Source organism: Ptiloglossa arizonensis, chromosome 3 (assembly GCF_051014685.1).
Source record: "Ptiloglossa arizonensis isolate GNS036 chromosome 3, iyPtiAriz1_principal, whole genome shotgun sequence".
NCBI lineage: Eukaryota > Metazoa > Arthropoda > Insecta > Hymenoptera > Colletidae > Ptiloglossa > Ptiloglossa arizonensis.
The window spans coordinates 11,186,151-11,208,391 of record NC_135050.1 but is presented as its reverse complement, the minus strand read 5'-3'; the positions used below and the strand labels follow the sequence as shown (position 1 = coordinate 11,208,391).

The following is a 22,241-nucleotide window of genomic DNA, read 5'->3' as shown; positions in this document are numbered from 1 at the left end:
ATTGTTTCCTAGAAAGAATATCGATACGTTTGTTTCGTCATTATTTATTATTAATTTATTGATAATAAAAAATGAAAAATGACAGAACTTATCTTATAAGGTTCAATTTTACTGTATGAAACAACGTGAATTTCTCCGAAAGTTATTATATAATTATCCATTCTTATAATCTATTCTCTGTTTTTACAGGTTTTATCTCCCCGTGTCGATGTATTGGTAAATTTGCATAATTTTGAAAAAATGCAAAATACTTTCGTGTATTGTTTAAACGATATTTATAATTGTATATAAGGGTGAAACCGAAGGTGGATCTTCCATTTTTGGAATCCATTTCAATAGTACTGATGCAGTAGTGTTTGAAGATTTCACCGTGTATATGCACCGTGTATATAGTATTAAACCACACTGAGGTATAGTGGCATTCTGGCGTGGACTGTTCCAGCAGAAGGTCAATTCGTTCTTCGGGTTTGAGAGTAGTGAATACCGAGTGTCCAGGCTACATTAATATTAAGTAGCCTCAGTTACTGATTCCACCTCAATCATTACGGTACTACCTTAGGATCGAACACGCGGGATTGAAGTTAAAACAGAGGTGAGTAATTCCGGTCGAATAAAAAATAATTCCAAAATAATATTAACTACTTACAATTTTAATGAAACTGTGACGATAACGATTGAAAAACTGATTTTTCCCGTCTTCCACACCTTTTCATTTCATTTTATGACACTTTAACGAAAGCACTATACCAGTATCATAGTTATTATTACCGTATTAAACACAATAAAAGTACACTTTTTTCTAACATTGGGCGAGTTTTTACAGTAGCTTCATGACGTTTCATATTCCATAATTCATGTATTTAGTGATTTTTATTTTACTTTGAATATTTTTTTTTTTTATTTTATGCGATTTCCAACACTTACAGAAGAGATTATTATCTGTCAGTTTAAATTTAAAAATTAAATAATACAGTACGAACGATATTTTATATTTTTTTATCGATATCATCCTTGGTGTTTTTAGTAAGAATTTGATGACACTTTGGTAAGCAAACTATATTTTTTAATCTTTTTATATTCATCCACAACCAAATTAATTACATAGTTGTATAATTACCATTTTATTGATATGAAATTAAATTCTACAATATGCGTCGTATCTGTATTATTTCTAACATTGGTTGAGCGATACTGTCATAACAATTATAATGTTCCGTTTATGAAAAATCCAATACTAACAAAATTAGTAGAGTTGATTAACTTGATAAATCGTTACGGAAAATTTAAATCATTGTCATGATTATTGTAGTTAATACAATTGCTCACATGTTTGTACAACGAAAGAATTAGCGAATTTATTAATATTATTATTTGGTGTGAAGCTATCCAAATGAAAGTGGATAAAAAATTTCTTATTGAAACGTTCGAATGGTGCTCCAGACGATTACCATTAAATTCCAGTTACGATCTCAGAGCATCAAACAAAATCTTTCGTAAGACTTTTAAAAGTACCGATGGCAGTTTGGGCGGAGAGTGGCACACTTAACTTGAGTTCGGGCGCGATTACGTGATTGCAGTGAGATTTTCTCATACTCGGTGGTACATTTATTTATTTGTTTCTAACAGATTTTCCAAGTATCTCAAATTTTTATAATGTACGAAAAACTGGGAAACTAAGCTTTGTAGAAGTGATTAAAAAGTGTAAACGCTCCATACACTTATATGCATATATCTTTTAACAATAGTACTGTAAAAATGTTCACCCGTCAACTTCAAACACTAAAACCTTTCGCGGGAAGTAGCTGAATCGTCTAAGAAAAATAAATTTAACGTGTCTTCAGTCCTACATAAATTATTTATAGAATCGTCAAAACCGGTTTTTATGTAATAGCATTACGATAATAGACATTGGGATATTTAATTCAAAAATATCTGGAAATAATGACAGCAATTTTACGAAGAGAAAGTAGCAAAGGCATTAAAGCGCGAACATTTGAACGACGAAAAGAATAAATACACGAATTGCAGTCAGGAAGGTTGTACATCGTGTGTGTAGATTGAACGTGTCTCGTTAAGCCCTTCCTAATTCTCCGGAAAAGACAAAGATTTCATTTTAGAAAACATAAATGGCCTTAGAACGATCTTAACACACTTAAGATTTTTTTTGGTGAAATCGTAATGTTTTTTTCAAACTACAATGTCCAGAGACGACTGCACCATCGCCTTCATTGTGCTTCTGCTTGTTCAACTTACGAATTAAAATTTGTATAGTTCTCATTAAATATTCGTGATAGCATTGCCAATTATTTGTAAAATTACTGTTTGTTTGAACTATTTTTAATTATATGTTGGACGAATCATTTATGAACGTGTTTTCGTTTCTTCTTTGAAACGTTTCTCTAATATCGAAGTAATTGTTTTGTAGCCATGCGGTGTCTCCTGTTCATTGCGTTTCTCGCAGTAGCAAGCGGCCAATACTTTGAGACGCTTTACTCGTGGAACTTGGTCGATTTTCAGTTTCCAAATGACAATGTCCGTAAGGCATTACTATCTAGCGGAGATTATATTCCAGAGAACAATATGCCTCTTGGCATTGCGTCGTGGGATGACAAAATATTTATCACTGTGCCGCGATGGAAGAACGGTGTGGCGTCGAATTTGAATTTCTTTTCAAAGAGTGATAAGTCAAGTATGTGAACGCGTCTCTCAGATTCTCGTTTCAATTTAAACGTGAAAAAATTAGAATTTCAATGCGAAATGTTAAAACGATTTTAATACGGTGTAAGGATAACCCTTTTACTCGATGGATTCAAATATGGAATTTTACTTGAGTAGTTTAAAACGAAGAATTAAAAACACGGAAAATCATAAAACACAATTCGCAATTTGAATATATATGTCATTGTAAATAACATATCAGAACAATCCAAATGTATAGCGCGAGTAAAATATTTTGAAGCATAGAACAATTTTTTTTAAACAGATTTAATAGTGAACACAATAGTAGCGGAAACAATACTATACGATTTTGAAAAGTAAATATTTAGTTGATTAAGTAAGAGTTAATTAAAGAGGTTTCTTTTGCGTAACGATTACTTTACAATATAGGCAGTAATAATGTCGTTATAAAATTTTGCGACTATATTGGTTTATCGAATACAATACTTAATTATTAATAAGTCTTTCCACGCAGAATCTCCAAAACTAATTCCGTATCCTAATTGGGAAATAAATGACTTACGCACACCCGATGGCATTGTAAGCATTTTTCGTGTTAGGCCTGACCGTTGTGGTCGACTTTGGGGTGTCGATACAGGCTCTATTGTAGAAAATAGCACTTTTTCGCGACCGACAAGAATTTTTGTGTTCGATTTAGAAACAGACGAGGTAACTTAAAAAATTTCTTTCTGTAATGTTATATCTTTCTTGACGCGTTGACTGCAACGTCGTTCACGAACGACATTTAAATTTTAATTTACACAGGAGATCTAAAGTTTTGTAGTTCAAACAATATAAATTATGAAAGACTTTCGAGTAGCCTGTCAGAAAAATTTGATAAAATCGTTTTGGCAGTCAACGTGTTATTTAACACGTTTGATTAATGTCTTATACTCGTTTCAGATAATTAGGATTTATCCTTTGAAACCTTCAGATCAAACGGATTCTTTCTTCGTCGATGCAGTTGTCGACGTTGATCCATATAATTGCGAGGACGCATACCTTTATACTTCCGATTTTCTTGGAAATGGAATCGTAGTTTATAGTTGGGCCAAGAACGACTCTTGGCGAATTGAGCACAACTACTTCCACTTCGATCCACTCAACGGTGAGACTTTTGAACAAAATATTTATATTTATTCTTTTTTTGAGAATCGAATAAAGATAATCAGTTTTTGTTATTACAGAACGTAGAAAATAGTTATTAAGAGAACAGTGTGCGAGGAAAATGCATATTCTACAAATCGTTTAATGTTGAACAAAATGTTGATTCAGAAAATAATATGTACATTTCTTTCGTTTGAGGAATACGGTTTAAAATTCTTTCCTGTTCTCTTTATGCACCTTCTTCGTGTTCATTGTTTTTTTACTCGTTGCTTTTATTTAAACGCACAATGACTCAATAGGAGATATTACGCGAATAAATTTTCTGCGAACGTTGACGAAATTTAACAAATTTTAATTCTTTAATAAATCTTCAAGTTGCAGTTTCTGGTGATTCGTATTTTTACGAACAGTTTTCGGAAATTTATGAATATTAATTTTTAGGCGATTTCAACGTCAGCGGTTACAACTTCCAATGGTCCGACGGTGTGTTTGGAATGTCCTTGTCCCCGATACAAAGTGATGGATATAAAACTTTGTATTTCCACGCGATGTCCGGTATCACGGAATTTTCAGTGTCCACGGAAGTCTTGCAGGACGATACCATGAACAAGTCTCGCAATTATTACGCGTTCCATATCGAGGGTAACAAGGGTCCAAAGACGCAAGGACCTTCGTCTTTGATCGATCAGAACACTGGTATCGATTATTTCACTCAAGTTAACAGGAACGGAATCGCTTGTTGGGACACCAGTGTAAAATTGAATCCAGACACTTTCAGTAAGTATTGATTTCCTTTTTTGTACGCTTTTCTCAATGGGCGACGATTATGAACAAGCTGCCGAACGTTGAGTCGGTCTCTAGCCAGCAATTTTCGTAAAACGTGACTTTCAACATTTTGATTTCTATGAACTGCCAATGTTCCGAGAAATTCTCGTCATTCTCAACAGCTGTGTCCGGTAATTTGCTAACGTCAAGAACTCTCAAGGAAATTCGCATTCAGGTTTTCGTTTCTTTCGACACATTTTTCAAATTGCTTTCTGCTTTTCTACTTTCAGCCTTCAACGATATAATATATAAAATTTATACGTAAGAACATTTTTTTTTATCACGGATGATATCGTTTCAATGGATTCACAAAATGACGATATTTGATCTTTTGTATATCTTTTTTTATCTAGATATTTAAGGTCATCTTCGACTATTCTTTTACGCATAACATTGTACTTTTCTTAGATAAAAAAATCTTGCCTCAGATAAGGCAATCTTGAAATCTTAAGTAAAAGAAAGAAATACAATAAAAAATTCAAGTGTCATCACCTTGAAATTGTATCGTCCATGATAAAAGAAAGGCTTAATTCATGCAGTAGTTACGAAACAAAATTTAAGTAGGTCAAATTAAGTGATCCATCCTGTATAATATTGTTGAAAAAGGGAGTAGAGGAGTAAAAAGCTGTTTTTCATTCTTTCCGTTCAGGTGTCGGATTCCCCGAGTATCATCGATCCATTGCCATTCACTCTCTCCTCCTTCGGGAAATATTTATGATTTATGACGTAGAAGTATTGTATCCTTTGAATATTTTATATCGCATCAATTGATTATTACGCAACGAGATTCTGAGAAAACCTGCGAGCGACGAGAAAATGACAATACTTCGAAACGTGTAAATACTAATGTTCGATTGTTTTTTTTTTCAGTACATATCGCGCAAGATAACACGTCGCTGGTCTTCCCCAATGACTTGTCCATCGACGAATCCTGTAACATGTTATACGTGCTGTCCAACAATTTGCCGCAACTTTTGTTCGCCCGTTTCGACGGGAATCAACCTAATTTCTTCCTTACAGGAGCCAAGCTCGATCACCTGACATCGCTCTGTAAAGGACAAGGCTAGAAATGAAGATCTTTTGCGTTCCAATAAGTATTTATCGACTTTTTAAACTCCACTTTGACTTGAAATGTTGTTTATATTATAATTAATTTTTCCCCAAATTGTATTCATGGATTTTCCACTGAGATTTGTTCAATTTCATATTGTGACATTTACTCGTTGCCTTCGTCCACTTTACTTCGTTCACATTACTATTATCGCAATTATAAAATCATTAGTGTATCGTTGTTACCATTAGTTTTATAACCTGTGCATAATTTAAAAATAATAACTGCATCAGATTCCTCTCTGTCTATTTTTATTTATACATAGCGATTATACAAAAGAATGTTCAGAATCGTTGCACGCGAACCGAGTATAATATCTTCACCGTGATTAACGTTAACATTAACCGTCTTACAGTTACGATTAATTTCCTTTATACCTACGTTAAACTCAGTCATTTGCGTGAAACCTTCTTTCGTTGCCGTGGAATTTATTTCGTATTTACAAGTACACTTGAACTAACTTCCTTACGTGTACATTGATAGAATTGCTTATCGTGCACAGATGGCCCGTCGAGTGAACTTGTCTCGTAAAAAATAGGAGAAAAAGTTAATAATTATAATGCAATCTTATTGCGATACGTATGAGCGTCACAGTTTTATGGATAATGGAAAGAAAGATTATTCTCGTTTAGAAATAAAATCGTTTTTCAATGCCTTGGTCCCGATTTTACACTTGTCGTGAGTTAATTCTACAAAAATGTAATGAAGTATAATACATCTTCGGCCATTCTTCGATCACAGGATATTACACGTTTTCGACTGAAATCAGCATAAAACATGTTTATCGACGACGTAATCATTTCTAAGGCGAACAGGCAGAACCTGAAGATGTCTTAGAAAATTTACACGCGTATTGTATAACTGAAAGCTGAAATGTTAAGTTATTGCTTTGTTTCGTAGTAATCGACGATTAATTTTAATTCACGATAGACTTCTATGTAGATTTCTAAGTAGATTTCTTCGTCAGTAATTTTTAAAGTTTTATAGTGACTGTATTTCGAAATAAAATTTTCGAAACTATATTAAATGGAATTTGTTTCTTAGATCTGAGATACAGAACACACCGGTAAATTTTATGACACATACTTCTTGGACTCAGCCTGTTCCATAAACGTGAAACATCAATTTTATGTGTACCTTGGATTTATGATTTATGGTACTGGCCGTTTTTGTGCCGTTCTCCACCGCCTGTCGTCTCGATTTAAACATCTTTGACATTTTTCCTGGTAAATGAAAACAATTAGAAAATACTAATTTTATTAGAAAATTCCATGAAATTATAATCGACAATGAAACTTTCCGAAACAATCCACAAAGAGAACTCGAATACTGCAACAATTCTTTCCATAACATTCGCTCGAACATCTTCTTGAATTTATACAATACCAGCTTGTGATATAACAATCAATATTCATGATTTTTAAATCCATTGAGACAGTATTCAACGAAACGTAAGACTTGTCTCGTTACATCGAGTACCCTTTAAAGCTACCTGCTCTGTTCTTTAACCAGTCATTAATGATGTTTAACGTTCTTACCAGTTCTCGGCGCCGGTGATTGCACAACATCGGCGTCATCCTGAATGTTGTCGTTGTTCATTGTCCCCTCTTTGATTATTTTTTCCTTCTCGTTTTGTTTGTCGATTTCTATTGTCTCCTCCGTGTCGACTCTCGACCTTGTCGATCTAGAGCTTCCGGTTTTCGTCGATGACTTCCGCGAGCTTGGTTCGCGTTTTTGCGTTGGTTCACCACCATCGACCATATCCGGTTTCTTCGTTGCGGTTCCGTCTTTCATCGTGTTCACGTCAATGTGTTCGTCTTCCTGTTCCATCGACGATGATCTCTCTGTGGACGAATTGTTACCGCTTCCTGGTTTTAGTCTCGGTGGTTTTGGCGGTGGCGTGGACACCGGAATGGAAGCTTGTTTTTCCGAATTCGTTTCTCGATTGTCGTTTCCGTTCGATTCCGTTTCCTTGTTCATCGATGATTTCGATCCGTCCTCGTCGTTCTCGTTGGTTGCGTCAGCCGCGCCATTTTCTTCGTTCGCGCGTTGATCGCCATCCCCGTGACTCTTCGTATCTTCTTCGCTCGTTTCGTTGTTGTTTTCATTGTTGGTTTGCTCGTTGTTCGTAGTTTCTGGCTTGTTTGCCTCCTCCACGTTGTTCTCCGTATCTACTTCCGTTTCTGGCGTTTCGTTGTCGTTCCCCTCCTGCGTGTGTCCATTTTGCCCTTTCGACTCTTGGGGATTTTCCAGGAGCGACGTCTCCTTCGGTGTGACTTCCGCTGGCATGTCATTCGACGCGACGTTCGATGACATTTTCTTCGGTGTACCCTCCGGAGATTTCTCGGGACTCTCGACTTTCTTCGTATTGTTCATCGAATCGGTTTCACCGTTCATGACACTTTCTCGATTATCCATCGTGGTCTCTTGAACACTTTCTAATGGTGTCTCTATCGTTGCCAAAGTGGTCGACGTTTCCTTGGTGATCTTGTCCCGATTCAATTGCTCTTTCGCTGTTTCGTTCATCTTCTCATCGTGAATTTCGCTCTGCAGCCTATTCAAAGGAAGCTTTAACGGTGGCAAAGCGCTTCTCTTTTGAATATGGTCCTGTGACAAACAAAATTTCATCTTTTCTTTTCTTACTTCTTTTTTTATTATGATTATTCAAGGTGGTTCAGAAATACATGTCCATACTTTGGGTGAATCTACATACTAAGAGTAAAAAAATTGCTTATGAACGTGTGTACTATGTACCTTACTTTTCGAGTTATGAATGATCGAAGAAAATTCTCAAAGTGGTAAAAAGAAAAAAGAAATCGATTTTTTGAAGACAGATTATCAGAGTATCCCCCTAAAAAGAAATGTAGTACCGTGTTGTAGAGGAATGTGGACAGTCGATTAAATTTCCAATTTCTTTCATATGTCACCTTCTTAGATCTGCACAGTACATTGTTGACTTCCGTTGAACATACGATAAATTTTATACGACCTCGTAATAAAAATGTTCAATGCACTTTGAACATTTTTTTTAATCATCCTTAACTCAAAAACCAAGGTATATAGGACATACGTTCGTAGAATATTTATGACTCGTCTCTGTAACACTGCTTCGATAATGTTACAATTATACCTGATAGAAACGATCGTTTTCGAAGGTCCAAAAAAATATAAGCGGGTCGAAGAAAAAAGCTGAATAAAATATATTTAAATTATAATTACCGTTTGAATAGCTTCCATGTCTCGTTGTATCGAATTAATTGTATCGCGTCTCTGGGCGACCAATATTGTGTGGCAGCCTCCACATGCAACCTTCAATTTGAAAATCATGTAAGAACGTTTCGTTGCGAATAAAAATTGTAACCGAGGAATGTTATTCGGTCAGTTAGAGGACAAATGATAAACAAGTTAGGTTGTGTAATTACATTCGTGACAAAGAGTTCCTTGTATCTCGGAGCGAAAGTTAATTCGTGAACGTTGTTCTCGTTCTCCTCCAAACCCAATTTTCCGTATCTCCCGTCGCCGCATGTGAAAAGTTTTCCAGACTCTGTTACGAAAAATCACCGTTAGTAAGAAGCACGACATCCTTCGCTCAACAGAGTTTAATTGTTTTTTATTTACTGTCCAAAGGGTGGACGAAGCGTCCGTTATCTTCGAAACATTTTACGGAACAGTTCTTCGCACAATAGACAACAAATGCTGTTTCTTCGATTAACTTCAAAATTATTAATGTAAATTTCATCGAAGCAATTCAGCGATAAAAGAAAATGTCAAGAGAGGAACGAAGAAATCGAGTTCACAGGCAAGAGTGATTTTAAATATAATTTACCATAGATTTAGTGAACTATAGAGTTTCGACGATTCGTGAATAAATTTTGAAAGAAATTCGCCAGTCGTGTAAGAACTGACAATTTTACCTTACGATGTTGAATAGTTGACGCGTATCGGAAATGTTTTTGGGGCATTGACTTTTGTCGGAAAGTGTCACAAAATTTGCACGCGAATTTCAATTACCAGTAACAATGGCTGTGTGACTTTCTCCGCACGCAACCCGAGTAACTGCTTCATCTTGCAAAGCGCCCTGTGGAAGATGTTTCGGCGTGTAAAGTTCAGTGATCGTTGCTCCAAGTCCGAGTTGACCACTGGAATTGTTCCCAGTGCAGTAGAGACTTCCATTTTCTGTAAACAAGAAAACAGTACCGTGAGACATTAGAACGTTGTCCTCGTAAAAATAATTTATCCGAGGGCAACTTTTCCATCGAAAATATACATGTTCCATTATTCGGTAGAAAATGACTTTCTATCCGCTTATATATATACTAGTTAATTTTATAACGACAGCACTCGATTCGAGAAACCCAATTTTAAAATTGCGAACGCTACGCGATTAATAATCTTTTAGAAATTCAACCGAATTTCTTCTATTCTGAAAAATTCGTCTTCGGGTAAAATAGCAATGTAAGTTTAAACGTTAATTGGTATGGTGGTTATTTTATCACAACTAAATAAATTTTTGACAATACTAAAATTCGTTGGTGTCTGTCAGATTCTACCTTGTCGGATCTCAATACGTATAATATAGAAATTGCATTCTTTACATTTACAAGTGAAGTTCGCGTTATTCCTAAATTAGCGATTATTTTTGCTTTAATTTCCTCTAACGGGTAATGTTCATGTTCAAGCTGAGTGTACAGTCAGAAACAGAAATAGGAATTCGTGATGAATAGTAGTATAAACAAATTGTCGGAAAAAATTGCAATTCAAGGTGCCAATAAATTTCAACAAGATTAAACATCGCATACCGGCCAATATGATTGTATGATGACCACCGCACGCTACGTACGCGGCGGGACTGGGTAATTGCATCTGTTTTGGTGCAACTTGGGTAGAAAATTTCGCATCGATTCCCAATTTTCCACTTTCCGACTCGCCGCAGACGTAAACTAGCCCGCTTTCTGGAAATATAATAGAACACCCCGAAGTTGTAACATAGTAATATATTTTTTTGCTCAAGACGAAGTAAAAATCGATCCAGTTTCTAAGCTCAAGATTCACGATCGAGCATTGAAGATTATAACTACGAAGTATTTAAATCTCAGAGAAAATTGTCATTTTTGAAAATTCTGAAAGTAGTTCCCGAGATTTGTTGAATTTCTTCGCAAAATATAATATAACAATAGAATACAATGACGTTTTTATTGTCTTCCAGTGCCGTTCTTGCAATAATTAATCTTATCGAGCAAAGAGACTTAACTTGTCTCTGATAAAGTAATTACTATGTACTCTATATATAAGCCTCTTGATTTATGAAAGTGTTTATTATATAAGATTTATGTTTATTATAGTGTTTTGACAAATCATTAATCATAGAATGATATATTCCAAATCACCATATTTTACAATTACATTTCCGATAATTGTAACGAACATAATAATAGTGATTCATAATCGATGAAGGAGAAAGGTAAACAAGAACTTCTTTTACCCTTGTCTATCAATCGATAACGTATAGGGGGAGTACGTTAGTTCGGCCTGTGGGGTAAGTACAAGAAGCACATGTTTATTTAAAATCGAATAAACTTTAAATTGGCACTTATCGAAACACCATCGGTTGTTCAATTTTAAATAAACGTGTTCCGATGTGAATAGATACTATCCTCTTACTCGGTAAATTACGAACTTATTCGAGCTTTACGCGCGAGATGTGTATTTTCAATCAGCGAATCACCTGTCAGAAAAATGGAATGGTAATAACCGGCGCTAATTTGTTTGACAGGTTCAGGAATGTGTACTTTCGTTGGTTTATTCACCAAACCGGAAATATCGGGCAGTCCCAATTGACCCTCGAGGTTGCTACCCCACGCAAAAACGCCGCCATCGTCGGTGAGGGCAAGCGAATGATAGGAACCAGCTGCAAGTTGAACTATCCTCGCTCCAGCCAAACCTGAATCATACACCAACACTGGAGAGCTGACGTAGTCCCCTATTGCAGAAGTACCTCGACCGAGTTGTCCTTCCTGATCACTACCACAGGTAAATATCTTCTGTGCCCCTAAAACGTCATTACTTCGTGTTGTTGGTATTTTACGGCAATACTTCATTGATAAATCGATGAGTGCATCGCAGTCAATTGTAATACTAATATATATATCACCTGTATTTTTGTCAGTAATAAATTATCAAACGTTCGGCTGGAGATAGTTCTTTGCATAGAATTATTAACGACCGGTTGAAAATTTGTGAAACGTAGCTACGGATAGTTTATTCATAAATACTAAAGCGTAGTTCTACTTTGAAGGTTGAATTTTAAATTGTTTCGTTTATCAAAATTTATAAGACAATAGATACGAGATACAGAGCAGGATGCAGAGTAAAGATCCCTAGCAATTTTAAGGAGTTTATGTAGTTTTCTTTGATACGAATACTGAAAAATATCGATATTAATCTCTATTGTTTAAATAGGTTTGCTGTGCCTTCGATCCTTAGAAGAATTATTGTAAACGAAGTTGCAGAAAGACATTGGTGGCGGGGATTTATAATGTAGTTTCGATGTGACTATTGTTGGCTTAAGGTGAGATGAAACTCTTACAAGGACTTTAAAATTAAAAGGGTATTAAAGTAATTAGCATTCGAAAATATGAGTGTCACGAAAACCGGTGTAATATAGAGTCTCACGAGTGACAGATAGAAATCTTTGAAGTGAAAAATGTCGTGGGAGCATGCTTCGTGGATTAAAACGGATGATTTTCCTTCTTTAAAAACCTGTTTTATCCAATGAGAAATCTTATCGAATGGTTTACATTTGCATTATCGTACGGAACGTGTGGTAAGCACAGGTGTAAGTCTTTAAACGCGAATAAGATAAAATATAGTTGTACAAAACATCTAAATAATCGGGAAAGCTATAGTTGTAAATGATCGACTGTCTAAGGAATTTAGTTTTTCTAATAGACAACTACCCTTGTACAATATTTTTTCGTCTACTTGATAAATTCTATAAATTTGACCACATATTTCGTGCACATCCTGTATAATCACTTTCGTTCAATATAATCGATCTTGTTAATAGAAAAGAACGATTGTCATATGTATTTAGGAAATTATTTTGAAAAATCAACACGAATTAACGCAAGACAATTGCATGTGTACGTATAGCGATAGAGAGGGGGTATGACCTTTTTGCGTATAACAGTGGCTTTGTGAACGGAAGGAAAGAATCGCTATAGAACTATTTTTATATTGAAAATTGAATGTCTGGCGTGATAGAAGTGTTTGAAACATGCAACGTCATGCATGTAATCATACAAAATCGTCGTACGTATAAAGCTTTCGGTTTCTGTGATACAAATACAAATGAAACACGCCCTACCTGTACAAATCAGAGTGTGTGCCCGCCCACATGCGACGTGCGTGACCTTTTGCGGTTTCAGACCTGAAAATTATGAGAGTACATTGTATTTTGACAGTACCGATCGTTTTGTATTCATGAAATTTTAAACTAACGGAATATTAGTTACGCGGTACCAAAACTTTCAAAGCTTCGATGAACGTGTACACATGTACCACTTAAGAGTAGATAAATTTGTTACCGTTTCATTTGTTTAATTTTTACGATACTTAATAAATATAACATTTAGTTACACACTTACGGAAGTCACCGTGGAATTTGTCACTGTTTATTCACAGCATCTATAGAGATTTGAATTCTCTTCGTTAACGATTGAGAAAATGTATAAAAATAGAAACAGAGGATTACGAAGATTAACGATCGGAATAATATAAGATGTTTCGCGAGATGTAGTACCAGCATTTAGCGAGTGATTTCTCATGCAAATGAGAATGAAACATGAAGAATAGAACCTTTCCATTCGGCGATTCACTGGCGAGGAAATTCGTTTTTAAACTTTTCTTGTTGATTCAACTTTTTAACCGCATAGTCTCGAAATTAAAGCACTGTGCAACAAAATTTCAATGTACACTTTCGATTTGTTTTTTTTTTTTCATAAGGAATTACCTCTTGTTCCATAATGCTACATTTTGCACGACAGCCTGTGCATTGTGAAATCGAACGAATGGTGAATCTTCGGTTAGTTGTAAAGAATTTAGGTTAGTCTGTTAAGGGTGTAAAATCGATGACAACTAGAGTTTCAAGTTTCTTTCAAAGGGAGAAAGACATCATTATTTGTCAAAAATATTAAAATTCTCAACTGCATGTAACATGTATACCGAGCCACTACTGATGTTTGTATAACTGTTAATGACCTCAGCAGAAAAAAAAATTGTTTAAATATGCGTGACGGCAGAAGTACGAACTTTTCACGCAAGATGGTTTGCTAATGTGATTCTTATGACCAAGACCTAGTTGACCCCAATCGTTGCTTCCGAAGACGAATAACCTGCCAGTCTCTGAAAGCAGATAAGTGTAACTATTAGAGCACTTTCATCGAGACTGAATCGGTTCGTTTTTGTATTAGTAAAAACATCACGAACGTACAGCTTTTTTTATGAATTATACAATCGAAAGCAGCCTCAACGGGTTTCACGAACATGGCTCAAAATGGCTCTACGGTTACAGGGTTAAGAAAAGGAGATTCGTGATTAACCAACTGCAACCTCGGTCAACGTATGGCAATAAATTGTCTTGTGCGATATTTCGTTTACGGATAAAGAAACGTTCGCGGATTTAGATAGTTCAACGATTAAGTGAAACTGTTCGTAATAACAGTATGTTGGTTCTAGTCGTATAGGTATGTTACGTGCACGAGCATTGCGTGGCCATATCGATTTACTGGACAGTGGCTATCCCTGTATAAGCACTGCCCGACTGTGACTTCTTCGTGAAGCATGCTACAGAAGCTGCAAATCATGTGGATTTCTATCCTCGACATTTTGCGCAGAAACTGGGGGATCAACGTTTGACCTCGTGAAACACTTACGGGGGAATCGCAGTCAACAACATGCAATCTCTAATTTAATTAGACCGTAGATCGAAATTTATTTAAACACGAGTTTTTGAAAAAGGAAGACACTAGCGGAGAAAATTTTAGCACAGACATCGTTCGTACGTTAAATTTTGTTACTCGGTGATTCTAGAAGTACACCTTCGATGTGTATGGAGTAATTTTTCACGATTTCGTGGAATATTTCAAACTTGTTATATTCATCGTTGACCTCGTGATATACTTGCATGGAATCGTGGTCAACTGGCAATCGTTAATTTAATTAGACCGTGAATTAGAAATAATTAAAACCCGAATATTTAAGCAAAAGAAACATTGGGAAAGAAAGAATTAACACGTAGAAATCGTTAATTAATTTTTGTTAGTTACTTTCATCGTGTACGAAATGAAGGGTATTAAAAAATTCTTATGTTAGTCAATGTTTCATTGATAGTAATTATGATATTGTATCTTCCATAATGTCTATATAAATCATGTTACTATCGTGACGTAAGTAAAGTATGTGCTGGAAGTCTGCTGGCATGCAAGAAGTTAAAATGAGTCTGTAAACACAATCGTAGGATAAAAATACGACGAAAAAATGTTGGAAAAATATTTTTAGTAAGTAGTTGTACCACAGCAAACGAGACTCCGTTTGAGAACTATTTTTAACAATAGGCGTGATAAATAGTTTCATGAATAATAGCAGAAATATTTGAAAAGGTACCCATACGGCCACGTAGAACTTTCGCGTCAAAATGATTGTGATCGTTCATGTATTTATAGTACACAGTTGAATCAGATTAAATGAAAGATGTTTTGAGAATTATTATTGATCGATGGCCGTGATAAATTAACAAAAGTATATTATAAATATTCAAAAGGGTACCAGCACGGTCATTTACAATATTTGTATAAACGAAACGATTTCATTCGGGTGTTTGTTCATCGATTTTGTTTAAAATCAAGATAACTTGTCTGCGAATCGATAAATGAACATGAATGCCATCCATTTCGCACACGACATATTCTACGAAAGATATCCCAGTTACGTGTAATTACGTTTCATAGAAAAAGAAAGTGAGTCACGTTATTCGGTTTAAGAACATAGACGGTTTGTAAGTTACGCGTAGCATTGAAGAAGAAAGTAACGTTCTAACACGGTTGTGAAATAAAGTGATCGAAACAGTTGACTTTGTAGCATCGATTGGGATTACAATAGCTTTATATTTTATCCGTGATACGAGTTTTACGTTGCTCTAAGAGTCGATTATTACGCACTTTATGAAATATTATTTGGGAATAAACAATTCAGGTGGTATTTACAAATATTATTTAAACTTGTTCTTTCGATGGAAATTTTGTAAAAGTCAAGTTTTCGAAGGAGAATAATATTTTTTAACGAAACACGAATCGTTTAACCGCGAATAATTCTTGAGTGTACAACTGATCGAAGTCATATATACTTAATAAAGATATTTAATTAACTTACGGCAAATAACGGCAGAATGTTCGTCTCCACACGTGATGGAAATCACTGGATCTCTGCGGATGAAAAAATGCGATGCAATGTTATCTGCAAAACGACTGCGACCAATCGTAAACACTGCACCCGTTTCTGTAAAATTAAACGAACGATCTTCTTAAATTTCGATTCCATTAATTCGCAACGCTCGAATAATCCAAATCTATCGATTGATTTTAATTCATACGATCGATCAAACATTCTTAACGTATCAGAATCAAGCTCAATATTTTAAATTGAAATTTAATTATCCTAACAGATATCGATACAAACATTCTGTTAGCGTGACAAAGTAATCGAAAAAGTGAAGGATTTGCAAATAAGCGAAACAAATTTACTAGCCAGCTTGTTAGATTTGAACGATAAAAATAATAATAAGTAAAATCCGAAAAATGTCAATAAAAACAATATAAGTATAAACTACAAAATAACAATTATAATCGCAGTGTCTTTTTGCTGTCCTATTATATTCGAGTCAATCTGTACAATCTTCGTGGAATGATTCTACTTTGTAGCTTAATTTCGTTTACAATAATGACAGGGATACATTTGACTTGTAATTAACACTCGCAATAGCTATACACACATTGGTTTTATCTCTACCGAATTTCAAGTCGCGTGTAGGTAAATATCTACCGTCTCGCAGTTCGCAATACTCGTTAATGAAAGCGCAGACGCGCTAAATCTCGAATGATTTATTTAAGGAGGTTAACGCGATAAGGCGGTATCGGTGGACGAATCGCATCTTTCTTTTCAGTCTGGCACGAAATGCCCGTCGGTTGTAAAAATCGTGCGCCGTAGAGAGAAACCGAGACAAATTTTTCGTACGTTGGGATCGTAGAACACTGCTCCGAAGCTCGGGGAAAAATGACTCGCCGCGGCCGAGGGAGATGAAAGCTTCGTATTTACTCGAAATGTAAATATCGAACGTCGCGCGTAAGTTCTCTAATCAGATCGCGGATAAACGAATCGTTACTAAAATAACTCGAATCTGATGGCGTAATCGTATCTAAAAAGCTGAACGTTACGTGCACGAGACTCGAGTGTAATCTTTATCGGTGTTGTTTCTTTGTGAAACTTCGTGGATTGAAAACTTTCTATGTTTCGTTTGAAATTCGTTGGTAAATTCGTAACAATTGCACCGAATGAACGTCGATGCGGCTCATCGTGCGTGCTCAGAAAATGTCACGATCGACGATGGAAAATTCCGATGAACGTTTATATTAAATTTCTGTTGAAAATTGCGCTTTCGATCCGGTCGCGCGCGCGCGAGAAGAAGAGAGGGAAAGAGAGAGAGGGAGAGAGAGATTCGTTTCTACGGAAATGAATTCCAACGTTAATTTTTATCATTTTTTTCCAACGCTCGACGAAAGTGTCGCCGTTATCGAAACGCGTCCAAAGGGATTTAGTAACAGTAGGAAGGGCACGAATGTAACAGTATTTGAAATAAGGGTGTGTTATGCTTCATTCACAATCGCATGTAGTCGTTAAAGGTTGCAATCATGGCTATACTATACCTCGAAGCGAATGAATTTTTAAGGTCGACCTCGGTGATCGTGACTGTTAGAAATGAACGGGGGGTATCTGTGGCTGTCGTGCAAGAAAAGGGGTCTGGAAATCAGCTTGACAGTCGAAATTATCGTATCACCGTTTCGTAGGTTAGGTGTTAAACGTGCCACGGTAATTTCAGTTCGTTACTCGGGAAGGTCAATGATGCAGCGACTGGTGTAAATCTTTCGAAGAACTCGCGTTTATGTTCTTCTTATCAAAAGTTCAAACGTCGTCTCTTTGCATAATTCATCGCACATCCATCTTTCGAGTACAACGTGTTCTTTGGCTGCGTTCACTTTAATTGCTAATTACATTACCAAGGATTCTAGATCCGAACTCAGGGAAATTTACCCACACGGACCGAACTGCGACGAAGTGAAGGATCAACACGTTGAACTCCTTGTGGAACGACTCGCGAGAATTTATCGGAAATAGAACTAGGTTTATACGGACCGGAAATAAATACATCGAGGGAACGATTTTTATGCGAATGTATCGCGTTAAATCAGAAATTTATTCGGTTATTTGGACAAATTTATCCGATGCAGTTTCGTCTGTCAGTTTACCACTTCAGGGCAAACAAGTGGAGCAATTGCGATGAAACCTGTAGCGTATCTGCAGGACAAACATCGACAAGCTTTATTTGAAATGAAAATGAGAGATGATTATTTGAAATATGGAAGTTAATTTTTTTTTTCAACGATGTGTTTAATATTTACGTATTATTTTCAGCCATAGAATACGCTAGGAAAGTTTGTATAGGAATCTTTTGGACATCTTGTATATTTGGAAATGATAAAAATCGTTACTCTATCGTGTGTTTATAGTTGTAAATACGATGTAGAAAATATTAGTAAAGTATATTTCGTTATATTAATTTCCTTTCTATATCCGACCTATGAGGAAGAAATAGAAAATTTTCGAAACAATTTTCATTACAAGAATGCCCACCACTTAATTTGAATAATAATTTACATAGAAATTATTTAATTATAAGAGGTCGAAGTTTTGATCGTTTTGTACACAAGACTCTACAAAAATGCAAAAAATACAGCAACCATATATAAATAAATAGAGGTGCAATGTTGAACTGTATCGTGAAATTGATTTGAAGTTATTATTCCACTTTCGACATGAAATGTGTCCTTATTTTGAGACGCGACATGCAAGATGGTAAATTCACTGTGCCGATATCATCGATGCGCTCATTTTCTACCTACTGGAACTGCGTCAGGTCGTTAACCCGAGAAACTATGGTTTAGTAGTCATGAAAGGAGATTAAAATGTATACGCCCGCGCATCGAATCAATTGTAATATTTAATTCACCATCGGGTGGGCAAATAATGCAGTTTTGTCTTTATTTGTATATCTGTAGAGAATAAGCACAACACATTGAAGTAACGTTATTATTTGTCTGAAAATACGTTAAAGGGTAGTTAACCAAAACGTGGTCTATTGAATGGTTTCAAAAAAAAAAAGAAAAAACGTCTTCTAAAAACAGAATTGTTTGCATTCTATTGTATGGATGTAAAATAGAGACATGCGAAGCGAAATAGTGTTTTGGTTAAGGATTTCATATTCTAAGGAAAGTAATATTAAGGTTGACTAATTTTCATACGAGATGTTTATTTTAAAATTGGGTCCTTTTAAAATTTTTCTATTCTAGGAATTTAAAGAATGTACACACTGACGTAAAAAACCTTTCCAAAGTATTTTTTATAATTAGAAGAGAAATGCAGTTTTTCTGCATTTTTTTACTTTTGCAGTATATATGTTCAGAATAGTTGTAAAATACCACAAAAGAAAGTAAATCAGTCCTTGAATAAAATTAACATGCAATTAATATAGTTTTCCATATTTTACCCAGAACTTTACGCAATATGTGGAGAACTATAGTCAGTATGAGTTGCTTGTAAAGTGTATACATGGCACAGAAGTAAAACAGGAGTTCGTGACTTTAAATGTTCAAATTTAAACTAAATACATTTCGAAATGGTATGGAAGTTATCTTATGGTGCTATGTATAAAAGTGTGATGATAATAATCGGCATTATTTAATATCTAGAATTGATGAACAGCAAAAAAGCACGCCAGTTTTTAAGCATTATAAATTGTTATGGCCTGAAGTTTTTCAACCTCTTTTCTTCGTGAAGTATCTCAATCAGTTATTTTCATAGTAATACGTGCATTTTCGTACCCCAGTCGTGTTGGACAACAATTTTCTTCGTTACGCACGTTGCAGCCCACATTTCAGTAAAAATAGCAAAGAGGAATATAATTATAGATAAATCTATTTTTTCCAACGTTTACGTCACATTTACGCATAACGGTTCTGTGATATTTCATATACAGCAATGTAATATCAACGTGTATACGAATCGCTTTATTTTGAAATTGCAGGTAATTCAGAAATTACATGCACTGTAAACAATTCATTGACTACGAGTAACCGTTTCAACGTGTGCAATCACAAACGCTTTTGTACGTTATAAATGCGACTGAGTCGAAAACTTGAAATTACGATTTGTACGCAATACGAGGAAACAAGTAAAATTTATTTTAAAATTGCGCACAGAAGGAAATTTTAATTGCAAAATAAAAAATATTTAACGAGTATAATACTTTACCTAACGAACGTAATTATTGATATGTATTCTTAAAAAGAATTTCTATTTCTCCGTACACATCAAATTAATTATCAACTCTCCGGTTATCGTGACTGTACTTTCTATAAGAAATATGACTATGGCATTTTCCTATAGAATGTATGCGAGTTAAAGTTGTTTCAAGCTTTAGTACCGAAAGCATCGTCTTTTGTCAAATGATTCGCTCCAACTCGTTTCGACACCCTTCGACTAGCATAGATCGACTATAACACGTTTCAACTTAGACCTACACCAAGTTGTACCGATCTTCTCCAATTCGCGAGGACCCGTTTCCACCCTGTCGAATCTTTCCTAACTCGCGTGGAATTTGCTGCGATCCGCTTCAACATGCACGGACGTATAACTTGCTAACTGCGTGATTGTTCACAAAGAATTCAGAGTCCGCGTCAAACGGTATACGCACGATCGTGAAACGTAGACTCGTCGTCGGTATTGTAAATACTATTCTATAATATAACACCAAGGTTTCACAAAGATAGAAGCATCGTGAGTATTAAGTATTTTCGAACAAAACACAAACACTTGATCCGTTCTATCAAACCGATGGGAAGTGCAGAAAAAAAAAAAAATTGCTCGATAGAATCAACTGTTTGTCCCCACGTTTATTACCCTTTCTAAAGCCAAGTTTTCAAAGTGCATCGTGTACGCGTCGCTCCAATGCCGGTTTACCGGCGTCGCGCGCGAGAAAAAGCTGTACAAGTCTGAGAAAAGTGATCGAAAAGAAGGTATCGTTGTTCGATAGTGATGCTGGTTGCACGGAAAATCGGAGCTGGTGCATAAAATCGTGCGTTTTCGTGGAACGTTTACCGGGTATCGCCTCCAGGTCCGACAAGCCCATGCTTACACCTTGCGCCGCGAAACTTGCAGCCGACTGACTGCCGGTCAGGCATGGCTATCATGGTGGCAACTTAAACTCAACGTTGCCTGGCAACTGGAAATCAATTTCCAATGGCAACCGTGCCGAACGTGTGCCCCTACGATAAGAATGGGAGCGATCGTTCGTCGCGGGTGTATTGTCGCGTGAAAATTAAAAACAATGCAAGCGTTGTTCGGCTTGCGTTGTTCGTTCCTTCGCGTACGAGGACTTCCGTGTGTCATCCAATATTCAACGCGTCGTTGCATCTGTGCGCTCATGACATCCAATTACGAATAATATGTACTGTTTCATTTAGGATATCTGTACCATTCTAGTCCTTGTTATTCATCGTCGAGTGCTGGTACCTGTTTGTTTTCAGTTTCGTTCTATGGTAACAAGAGATTGGAATAATAGAGTTTGGTTCGAAAATAGGGTCAGAATTAAAGATTAGTCAGAAGGGTGATTAAGGTGTGAATGGGTGATTGTTCGTATCTGTAAAAATGGAGGGACTGGTGGCGCGGTTTCTTTTAGAGATTTTTTGGAAAGAACGTACAGAAATGTGTAATTAATTTTTCTTTTTCGAAAAGTTAAAGATGTTTAAAAGTTTTCTTTTTGTTACAAAGTTGTAAGATTACAAATGACGATGATATATCTTTCCGGAATTAAACAGAGTGCGTCTAATTAAAATTAAAAGACTCCTGTCGAATTGAAATAAAACCAATTAGTATCGTTCTTAGTTTCTTCAGGAACTACTTTGAACTACTTAACATCGAACAAGAATATTGTGCTTGTTGTTCCTTGTAATATTGTATTGGGTTTCATATTCCTACAAAAAATGTAAATAAAATTTCTATCGTTATAATTATTCAGAATATTTTTAAAAATATTGTGAATCATTTTTTTGTGCTTTTAAAGCTTTAAATTATATTATTTATAATTATTTAT

The 22,241-nt window shown here is 35.6% G+C and overlaps 3 protein-coding genes across 5 annotated transcripts in view; 2 read left to right on the top strand and 1 right to left on the bottom strand.

Annotated features, from left to right (window-relative positions):
* The first annotated feature begins 409 nt into the window (after window positions 1-409).
* On the top strand, window positions 410-5,999 carry Y-f (yellow-f). The gene is made up of 6 exons (XM_076307743.1): window positions 410-592; window positions 2,426-2,689; window positions 3,194-3,387; window positions 3,622-3,826; window positions 4,267-4,602; window positions 5,521-5,999. Exons 2-6 carry the CDS (start codon window positions 2,428-2,430, stop codon window positions 5,715-5,717), a joined length of 1,194 nt encoding a protein of 397 aa, XP_076163858.1. The 5' UTR covers window positions 410-592; window positions 2,426-2,427; the 3' UTR covers window positions 5,718-5,999.
* Window positions 5,579-21,285, bottom strand: LOC143144872 (uncharacterized). 2 transcript variants are annotated; one of them, XM_076307731.1, is made up of 12 exons: window positions 21,248-21,285; window positions 16,190-16,315; window positions 14,072-14,164; window positions 13,128-13,190; window positions 11,487-11,810; window positions 10,561-10,713; window positions 9,773-9,937; window positions 9,184-9,305; window positions 8,981-9,070; window positions 7,300-8,368; window positions 6,899-6,984; window positions 5,579-6,520 (listed from the first exon to the last, which is right to left on the bottom strand). In XM_076307731.1, exons 1-12 carry the CDS (start codon window positions 21,276-21,278, stop codon window positions 6,497-6,499), a joined length of 2,346 nt encoding a protein of 781 aa, XP_076163846.1. In that variant the 5' UTR covers window positions 21,279-21,285; the 3' UTR covers window positions 5,579-6,496. The 2 variants fall into 2 exon arrangements, with proteins under 2 accessions (XP_076163846.1, XP_076163847.1); XM_076307732.1 differs by lacking the exon at window positions 14,072-14,164.
* Barc (RRM1_TatSF1_like and RRM2_TatSF1_like domain-containing protein barc) overlaps window positions 11,137-22,241 on the top strand; it is a 99,831-nt gene continuing 88,726 nt past the window's right edge. The window contains exons 1-3 of one of the 2 annotated variants that reach the window (XM_076307740.1): window positions 11,140-11,297; window positions 11,535-11,791; window positions 12,221-12,329. The gene's annotated coding sequence lies outside the window, so the exon portion shown is untranslated. Of the gene's footprint in view, window positions 11,792-12,220; window positions 12,330-22,241 lie in introns of both variants that reach the window. The other variant, XM_076307741.1, reaches the window with a different exon arrangement.

Coding starts and splice junctions, on each gene's coding strand:
- Y-f (XM_076307743.1), top strand. CDS start 2,428: ATGCGGTGTCTCCTGTTCATTGCGTTTCTCGCAGTAGCAAGCGGCCAA. Junction 3,388..3,621: donor TCGATTTAGAAACAGACGAG/GTAACTTAAAAA, acceptor TACTCGTTTCAG/ATAATTAGGATTTATCCTTT. Junction 3,827..4,266: donor CCACTTCGATCCACTCAACG/GTGAGACTTTTG, acceptor ATTAATTTTTAG/GCGATTTCAACGTCAGCGGT.
- LOC143144872 (XM_076307731.1), bottom strand. CDS start 21,278: ATGGGCTTGTCGGACCTGGAGGCGATACCCG. Junction 9,306..9,772: donor TCACACAGCCATTGTTACTG/GTAATTGAAATT, acceptor TTTTCGTAACAG/AGTCTGGAAAACTTTTCACA. Junction 6,985..7,299: donor ATCACCGGCGCCGAGAACTG/GTAAGAACGTTA, acceptor TTCATTTACCAG/GAAAAATGTCAAAGATGTTT.